The sequence below is a fragment of the Tiliqua scincoides genome, chromosome 3 (genome assembly GCF_035046505.1).
Source record: "Tiliqua scincoides isolate rTilSci1 chromosome 3, rTilSci1.hap2, whole genome shotgun sequence".
NCBI lineage: Eukaryota > Metazoa > Chordata > Lepidosauria > Squamata > Scincidae > Tiliqua > Tiliqua scincoides.
In genome coordinates, this window is record NC_089823.1 from 241,425,206 (window position 1) to 241,434,433 (window position 9,228).

A 9,228-nucleotide genomic window follows, 5' to 3' on the forward strand; every position below is an offset into this window, starting at 1 on the left:
GGTCAGTCTGCAAATAACTCTTCTGGTGCTTTTCAAAGGACTTTTGCTTCCATGGAAGATGATGGATTGACTGGAGCAGAAAATCCAGGTGGATTCTGCAGTGTTGTCTCTGAACCCAAGTTCAGCAGCTGATCTCAACACAGAACTTGTTTCCAAGTAAGCACACACAGAATGGCCGCCTTAACATTCTGTTCCCATGTTACCTAGTGAAAATTGCAGAGGATGAATATTAATAGGCTGCTCTTACTTCCAGGGGAGGGGGCAGAGAGAAGGATAATAAGGGCTGCTCAGAATCGGACCTGGAAGCTGATCCCAGGACCCCCTGACAAGTCAAGTTGTATCCATAGGTCCATTTGTGGACATCAAGGGCCATTTTCAGAGGAAGCTTTCAGATTAGATTGGAACTTCACTACCAGGAATCTGTTCCCTGAGGAATGAGTATGGAAGAGGGCAGGAAAGATGTGCTTGGCTGGCAACTGGCCTAGCATAGGCAAACTGAGGAGGCAATTTATGGGGAGGGGGTGAGAAACAAACCCTCCAACTTAAGTGGCCTGCCAGCTGTCCAACCCCCCCCCCCCCATCAGACACTGGAGGACTCTTTTCCTCCTCCCTGCATCCAATCCACTTGCTGAGTAAAACCGGCTTCTGGCTTCCAGTGCTCTGCCCCAAGCCCTGCAGGGCAGTGGGGGGGGGATGTTGTTGAGACTGAACATTCCTCCCTTCCTGCAGAGGGGGGAGTGCACAGAGGGATTTTGGTCTGGCTGGACTAAGACAGCAGGAATGGGGTTGGGAACTGCCCAAGAGAAGCCCACCAAGGGGTTAAATGGTGCAGAAAAGAATGAAGTGGTTCTGGCACCATTGTTATTGCCCTGTGTGTGTGGGTGGGTGGGTGAGAGAGAGAGAGAGAGAGAGAGAGAGAGGTTTGTCCCTGTCCTAGAATGAACAGATCCCATTCAAAGGCACTTTTGCCAGTGGCCCTGAATGAAGTCCCCTGGAGCTGGCTCCCCTCCTCAGCCTGCTCTCTCCCCCTCTGCAGCTGAGCCCAGCTCTCCCCCACCCTTGGCTGGGTGTGTGCAGCAGGCGCTCTGGGGAACTCTGCAAACAGGGCTCTTCTTTCCTGAACTTTGTTTTTCTCACGGTCCCTGAAAAGGGAAGATCAGGTGATATGTGTGGGACTGGCCACAGCCAGGTGCAGATCAGGTACGGGAGGGGGAGGAGGGGAGAGCTCTGCTCTGCCTGCTCAGAAAGAAGGGGGAGGGGCCCTTTCGATGAGAGAACAGGCCTCGTTCTTGGCAGCCACCAGGTGACTCAGCCTAAGTCTGTGGGAATCAGAGTGTGAGAAAGTCAGTCAAGCGAAGGGAAGGGGGGCCTTCCAAGACCTCTGGTGAAACACTTCACTCACTCAGACACACACACCCTCCTTGGAGTTACCCACAGTGTGCCAGCGCCCGAGCCAAGAAGCGCGCCAAGGGAAGGGAGCCAGGCAGGCTCAGCAACCCAGCCAGCTTTGGAACGCTGCAGAGCAGAGGCAGGAGCCAAGCTGGGGAGCTGCAGGCCAGATTTCTGCCAATTCCCACATCAAGCTGCTCAAGGGGGGGGCATGCATGTGCCCAAAGTCAACCAGCACAACAGGCCCCACCTGCCCTACAATTCCGCAAGGGTGGCCTCTGCCCAAACCACAGTCTGAGTGTGGACATCCCAGCAAACCACAGGACACGCTCACTGCAATAACCAGCCAGCTTTCCTATCCTGGTTTGTCGGCTTCTCACAAACCACGATTAGTAGACCAGTGTGGCTCTGACATCAAGACAAACCATGACAGATCATCACATAAGAACCTAGCCATTCTGACCCTCTCCTATCTGGTGAGACAGAAGCCTGCAGAACCCGCTTCAGTAGGGCTGCCCAATTCTAACCAGTGGTGGCACAGCAGAGCTGCATGGCCTCCGCTGTATCCAGCACTCGCTGGGAGCAGGCGAGGGGTCTCCTCAGGGATATTTTTCCCCTTACTGCAAGTTACACTCCAGACTGCCTAATGGGACTACTCAAATCTGCACCAGCTATTTAGCTGGCAGTAGTCAAAGCATCCCCATATAGGGTGTTCAGTCCAGGGAGGAAGAATAGAGGCCTGCTCCACCAATTCCTCCTCCTCCTGGGTCTGATTCGTCCCCCATTCCGCCCTCCCCTGCCCAGAAACACTCCCTTCTCACCTCTGCTCCACCCTCCTGCCACGTGACACTTCATGCACCTCCACCGGTGGCCATTAGAACATAAGAACATAAGAACAGCCCCACTGGATCAGGCCATAGGCCCATCCAGTCCAGCTTCCTGTATCTCACAGCGGCCCACCAAATGCCCCAGGGAGCACACCAGATAACAAGAGACCCAAAAGCCGTAGCCTTTCCTCATAAGGAAGGTGCCCCAGCTCAGTAATCATCTTAGTTGCTCTCTTTTGCACCTTCTCCATTTCCACTATGTCTTTTTTGAGATGCGGCGACCAGAACTGGACACAATACTCCAGGTGTGGCCTTACCATAGATTTGTACAACGGCATTATAATACTAGCCGTTTTGTTCTCAATACCCTTCCTAATGATCCCAAGCATAGAATTGGCCTTCTTCACTGCCGCCGCACATTGGGTCGACACTTTCATCGACCTGTCCACCACCACCCCAAGATCTGTCTCCTGATCTGTCACAGACAGCTCAGAACCCATCAGCCTATATCTAAAGTTTTGATTTTTTGCCCCAATGTGCATGACTTTACACTTACTGACATTGAAGCGCATCTGCCATTTTGCTGCCCATTCTGCCAGTCTGGAGAGATCCTTCTGGAGCTCCTCACAATCACTTCTGGTCTTTACCACTCGGAAAAGTTTGGTGCCGAATGCAAACTTAGCCACTTCACTGCTCAACCCTGTCTCCAGGTCATTTATGAAGAGGTTGAAAAGCACCGGTCCCAGGACAGATCCTTGGGGCACACCGCTTTTCACCTCTCTCCATTGTGAAAATTGCCCATTGACACCCACTCTCTGCTTCCTGGCCTTCAACCAGTTCTCAATCCACGAGAGGACCTGTCCTCTAATTCCCTGACTGTGGAGTTTTTTCAGTAGCCTTTGGTGAGGGACCGTGTCAAACGCCTTCTGAAAGTCCAGATATATAATGTCCACGGGTTCTCCCGCATCCACATGCCTGTTGACCTTTTCAAAGAATTCTATAAGGTTCGTGAGGCAAGACTTACCCTTACAGAAGCCATGCTGACTCTCCCTCAGCAAGGCCTGTTCGTCTATGTGTTTTGAGATCCTATCTTTGATGAGGCATTCCACCATCTTACCCGGTATGGATGTTAGGCTGACCGGCCTATAGTTTCCCGGGTCCCCCCTCTTTCCCTTTTTAAAAATAGGCGTGACATTTGCTATCCTCCAATCTTCTGGCACCGTGGCCGTTTTGAGGGACAAGTTGCATACCTTAGTCAAGAGATCTGCAACTTCATTCTTCAATTCCTTAATAACCCTTGGGTGGATGCCATCAGGGCCCGGTGACTTATTGATCTTTAATTTATCAATGAGGTCTGAAACATCTTTTCTTTTAACCTCTATCTGACTTAACTCCTCGGTTAGGAGGGGCCGTTCAGGCAGCGGTACCTGCCCGAAGTCTTCTGCCGTGAAGACAGATGCAGAGAACTCATTTAATTTCTCTGCCATCTCTAAGTCTCCTTTTATCTCCCCTTTCCCTCCCTCACCATCCAGAGGGCCAACCGCTTCTCTGGCGGGTTTCCTGTTTCTAACATATTTGAAGAAGCTTTTATTATTCCCCTTAATGTTGCTGGCCATGCGTTCCTCATAGTCTCTCTTGGCCTCCCATATCACCTTCTTACATTTCTTTTGCCACAGTTTATGTTCCTTTTTATTCTCCTCATTAGGGCAAGACTTCCATTTACGGAAGGAAGCTTCCTTGCCCTTCACAGCCTCTCTAACTTGGCTGGTTAGCCATGCGGGCACCCTCCTGGATTTAGTGGAACCCTTCTTTCTTTGCGGTATACACCTCTGCTGGGCCTCTATTACTGTTGTTTTAAGCAGCTTCCATGCACTCTGGAGAGCTTGGACTCTTTTTACCCTCCCTTTCAACCTCCTTCTAACCAGCCTCCTCATTTGAGGGAAGTCCGCCCGTCGGAAGTCAAGGGTTTTTGTTAGAGATTTGCCTGGTATTCTTCTGGCATTCTTCTGGATGCAGCATCAGCAAGGCCATGCAGGCCCCCCTGCTGGAGCTGCCTACTCCTGCAGTGCTGCAAACATGCTGCACAGCATGTTTGTGACACCAAAGGCAGCAGGTGGAGCGGGCAAGTAGGATGGCGCTGCCAGAGAGAGAAAGGAAGGAGCCCAGGACTGCCTGCTCCAGTATGCAGAGGCTCTTCACAGACCAGGCCAGGTTCTGCCCAGGTTTGCCCCTGGGGAGCCCTGAAGCCGAGAGACAAGAGGCAGCAGCACAGCGTAAGCAGCAGGCATCTGAATGTTACACCTGGCCATGACTCAGCTGAAGATGCTCCACTCGCACTGAGGCCCAAAGCAGCCCAGTTGGAGGGAAGAGGTCCCAGGACGACCCACCAGCAAGCAGTTGAGGGGCCAGTGTCCCCCAAGACCGGCAGGCCAACTTCACGGAAAGGGGCCAAAGCTATTGGCCTCTGCTTGGCCCTTGCAGTCAGCAGCAGCCAGCTTGGCCCAGGAGGCAAGGAGCTGAGGAGGAAGAGCTGGAAGGCTAGTGCTCCCTCTCCCTCACACTGGTCTTCACATCTCCAAAAGGATATTGTGGAAATGGAAAAGGTGCAGAAGAGAGCGACCAAAAAGATGACTAGGCCGGGGCACCTCCCTGACAAGGAAAGGCGACAGTGTTTGGGACTCTTCAGTCCCAGGGTGCCTGAGGAGGGACGTCACTGACACATAAAAAATTATTCAGGGGATGGATAGATAGAGAGATGCTCTTCTCCCTCTCACGCAGCACCAGAACCAGGGGACATCCGATAAAATTGTGTGTGGAGTTATGACAGACAAAAGGAACTATTTCTTTATTCAGCGTGTAGTTCGTCTGTGGAGCTCCTTGCCACAGGAAGTAGCGATGGCATCTTGCCTGGATGCCTTTAAGAGGGGCTTGGACAAATTTCTCCAGGAAACGTTCATTAGGGGTTACAAGTCATAGTAGGTCTGTGCAAGCTCTTGGTTTTAGGGGCAGGCTGCCTCTGATGGCCAGGTGCAGGGGAGGGCACCGCGACGCAGGTTGTCCTGGGTGCTCCCTGAGGCATTTGGTGGGTCACTGTGAGATGCAGGAAGCTGGACCAGATGGCCTTGCCAGCGGGACTCTTCAGATGTTCTTACTGACTACAGTGCAGGAGGGAGGGGCGGGGCATCTGCAGGGCAGGCCCCTCCCCCCGTCCGCGGTGGACCCCCAAGGGGGCGTCGCCGCAGCAGGAAATGTGCTGCGGGGTCCAGCGCTGCCCTCCCTCGGTCTGACGGGGCGGGTCGCTGGGACTGGGCCGCGAGGAAGGGGGCCTTCCAGCCAGCACAGCCCCAGGTCGGCGCCGCGCCCGGCCCTCAGTCCAGGGGCTGTTGGCTCGCAGCCTCTGCCAGGGCGTCCTCGTCCCCCCTCCTTCAGCAGAGGCGGGGTCCGCCCGCCCGCCGGGCCGCGGCGGCTAAGTGCGAGAACCCCCGGCCAGGCCAGGCCAGGCCAGCCTTGCGAGGCGGGGGCCGCATCCTCGGCGCGGCACCTGCAGCCAGCCAGCCCCACGCACGGCCTCGGCTCGAGATAAAGCCGCCCCCTGCACGTACCCCGCTCCAGCTCCCGCAGGGCTGAAAGAGCCCGCGGGGGAGGTCGGGAAAGGAGCTCGCCGGAGGGGAAGCAGCCCCCCGGCCCGCCTCGCCGCCCCTCCGCCCGCAAAGCCGGCGGTATCGACCGCCCGAGGGCTGGGGAGGAAACCGGCTGGGCGCGGCGAGGGGCGCCTCGGACGCATCCTGCTTGCGGGGTCTTGCCAGGCCCCGCGGCAGCTGCAGCCCTGCCCGCCCAGCCGGCCTCCCTCGCAGGGATCGGTCCAGGCCGGCCGCGGCCGCGAGGAGAACTCCCGGCACGTGCTCGGCTCCCGCGGCAGACGCGCGGGCGGTGCGGATCGGTGTGCGTGTCGCGGCGCGCTGCCAGGGTAGCCAGGCCAAGCGGGCCGCGCGTGCTCCGGGCCGAGGCTCGCCGGGCTCCCCAGTGAGTCACAGCCTCGCCGGCCGTTGCTGGGTGCCTCCGCCGGGCCCAGAGCCCAGACCCGCTGCCGGTAGCCCGGGCTCCCCGCGAGCCTCCCTCTCCGGCCGTGCTCGGGCTTTGGCGGCCGTGGGGCACGCACCGCGGACCCGCCGCCGCCCCGAGCCCGGTCCCGAGGGCCCGCCAGCTTCTCCGGGGGGCCCCTGCCGACGACCTCGCTGGGGAGAGGAGAGCTCGAGAGAGCAACACACGCGGCGGGCCGGCAGGGGCGCGGCGCAGCCGTCGGGCGGGACGGGGCGCGCCGTGCGCGGCTCGGAGGGTCGAGGAGGGCGCCCGGGCCGGGCATCCAATGGCGGCGGCGGGGCCGGGCATCCAATGGGCGGGCGCCGTCCACGAGCGGGCCGCGCGCCTCCGCCTCCCATTGGCCGAGAGTCGCTGTGGGAAAGAAAGTTTGGGAAGTTCACACGAGCCGCTCGCGTGCGGCGCAGGCTATAAATAGCGCCGCCGGGCAGGCGGGCGGGGAGGCCGAGCTAGCGGGCGCGTGCCTGCCTGCCCGCCCGCCCGCCCGCCCGCCCGCCTGCCTGCGGCGCGGAAGCGGTCTTGCGGGGAGCGCGGCCGGCCGCCGGCGCCTCCGCCCAGCCCCGGCACGATGCCCGCAGACCCGATGGAGAAGAGCTCCTCGTCGCCCGCGGCAGCCACCCCGGCCAGCGGGCTCGCCACGCCGGACAAGCCGCGCACGGCCTCCGACCACAGGAAGGTAGGCGCTCCCCGGGCGGGGGGCGGCGGGAGCTCCTGGCCCCCGCCCAGGCTGAGCGCGCTCTCTTGCAGTCCTCCAAGCCCATCATGGAGAAGCGGCGCCGGGCGCGCATCAACGAGAGTCTCGCGCAGCTGAAGACGCTCATCCTGGACGCGCTCAAGAAGGACGTGAGTGTCCCCGGGAGGGCCCTTCCCCGCGCCCGGGCGGGGGCAGCCCGCAGTGCTGGTCTCTCGCCCGCCCGCCCGCAGCAGCAGCAGCAGCCTCCCGGGCCGGGTCAGGCGTCTTCCTGCCCCTGGGGCGCCGAGGCTTGCTGGGCTTCTCCCAGGCGCAGGGCGCGGTCCTGGTCCTGCCGTCTGGGACGGAGCTGGCGGGCATCGCTTCTCGGCCAAGCCTGCCTTGAGCACCGGGCTTCAGGCACGGCTGGATCCCTGGGCTGGGCGACCTGGTGGGGGAGCAAGAGAGCCTGCCGCCCAGCCTCATCTTCCCTCCTCCTCCTGAAACCTGCATGGGTGCTGTGCAGCTGCTCCACAGACCCCCCATCAGCCTGACGCCGGACTCTCCCTCCCTCTTGCAGAGCTCCCGGCACTCGAAACTGGAGAAGGCCGACATCCTGGAGATGACAGTCAAGCACTTGCGGAACCTGCAGCGTGCCCAGATGACGGGTGAGTGGCCCCGTGGGGGTGCCCCCAAGGTGATTTCTTCCAGGCTGCCGCAGCTCCAAGTAGTTGCGGTTCCGGAAGAGGGAGAGATGGGAGGGTGGCAGCTTGCAGGCAGGGGAGATGGTGGGGATAAGGAGAAGCAAGCAGAAGCCCTGCGGGGGGGGGGGGGCTGACAAAAACCTTAGGGCTGACTGCGTAAAGGGAAACTGTCTTTATCAGAGTTCTTGTTACTTTTGGAGTGTCTGCTGGTGTAATGTGCAACATGGGGACGTTTGGATGTCCTTGCTGAAGCAAGAGAGCTTTTCAGCTGTGGAGGAGACCGAGTCTGCTGAAGAGACTGAGTTGCTACTCCACAGAGCTCAAGACAGGGGACAGGCTTGCAGCACCCCGGTGTACGTGGTCCCTGTCTGACAGCCCTCTCACTCCTCTCTTGCAGCTGCTCTCAACACAGACCCCACAGTGCTGGGCAAATACCGGGCTGGCTTCAGTGAGTGCATGAACGAGGTGACCCGCTTTCTCTCTACCTGCGAGGGGGTGAACACAGAGGTGCGCACCCGCCTGCTTGGACACCTGGCCAGCTGCATGAGCCAGATCAACGCCATGAACTACACTACTCCGCCGCTGCCTGCAGCACTACCCCCTCCCCCTGGGGCTCAGCACAGTGCCTCTTTCGGTGGGCAACCCTTGGCACAGATCCCTGCCGGTGCAGCGGCCCCTGCAGGCAGCCTGATTCCTTGCAAGCTGGGCAGCCCTGGAAGTGGGGAGAGCACAAAGGTGTATGGGGGCTTCCAGCTGGTGCCAGCCTCAGATGGGCAGTTTGCCTTCCTCATCCCCAGCACAGCCTTTGCACCGCCTGGCAATGCTGTCTTCCCCCTCTATGCCACTGGGGGCGTGGGCTCAGGACTGCTCCCTGCCACTGTGTCCCCGGGGCCTGGGGCCCCCTCACTGCCTTCAGCGGACTCTGTCTGGAGACCTTGGTGAACTCACAGGGGAGGCAACTGCGGACTCTGGACTGTGGAGCGAGACTTCTGGCCTTCAGGCGCAACCTCTTCCTACCTGTAAGAGGGAGCTGGGCGCCTTTTGCCCTTTGGCTGTAAATAGTCCTTTTTCTGCATGTCTGAATTGTGCCTTCCTTGTGCCAAGGTCAACAGCCCTGTGTGTGTGTGTGAGAGAGAGAGAGGGAGATGGAATTCTCCAGCTCTTGTTTTTTCATGTCTGCCATGCTCTTTTTAAGTGACACCAAAGATCTTCGTTCGTTCCTAAACTTTTCTTCCTTTTTGGAAGCTGTTTGACAAAAATAAAAGAAGATGTTTAGCTTCTCAGGTGGTGGTGGTGATGTGGCCCTCTTGACCCCCATGGAGGGGATGTACGCAGCCCCCAGAGCACATGCTCTGGGTGTTCTCTGGCTGGTGGCGGCTCTCCAGGCATCTTGAGGCCCTTCTGGGTGTTCGTTCCTGACTCCAGGGAGGGTGCTTAATGATACAAGTTTTGCGGACTCCACCTGAGTGGCACAGCAGCAGGGGTGAGTGGGCGTTTGCCCTTTCATGCTCTGCTGCCACTCTGATTTGCCTCTCCAAAA

General features: G+C 58.9%; 1 protein-coding gene across 1 annotated transcript; it reads left to right on the top strand.

The window, feature by feature from the left end:
- Positions 1 to 6,846: 6,846 nt before the first annotated feature.
- HES1 (hes family bHLH transcription factor 1) lies at positions 6,847 to 8,809 on the top strand. Its single transcript, XM_066620974.1, has 4 exons — positions 6,847 to 6,990; positions 7,062 to 7,157; positions 7,565 to 7,652; positions 8,086 to 8,809. The coding sequence occupies exons 1-4, from the start codon at positions 6,883 to 6,885 to the stop codon at positions 8,628 to 8,630; spliced, it is 837 nt and encodes a 278-aa protein (XP_066477071.1). The 5' UTR covers positions 6,847 to 6,882; the 3' UTR covers positions 8,631 to 8,809.
- The last annotated feature ends 419 nt before the right edge of the window (positions 8,810 to 9,228 follow it).

Bases quoted from the DNA above. Each gene is read 5' to 3' on its own strand.
- HES1 (XM_066620974.1), top strand. From the start codon at position 6,883: ATGCCCGCAGACCCGATGGAGAAGAGCTCCTCGTCGCCCGCGGCAGCC. The intron at 6,991-7,061 runs GTAGGCGCTCCC...GCTCTCTTGCAG, and splicing joins CGGCCTCCGACCACAGGAAG to TCCTCCAAGCCCATCATGGA. The intron at 7,158-7,564 runs GTGAGTGTCCCC...TCCCTCTTGCAG, and splicing joins TGGACGCGCTCAAGAAGGAC to AGCTCCCGGCACTCGAAACT.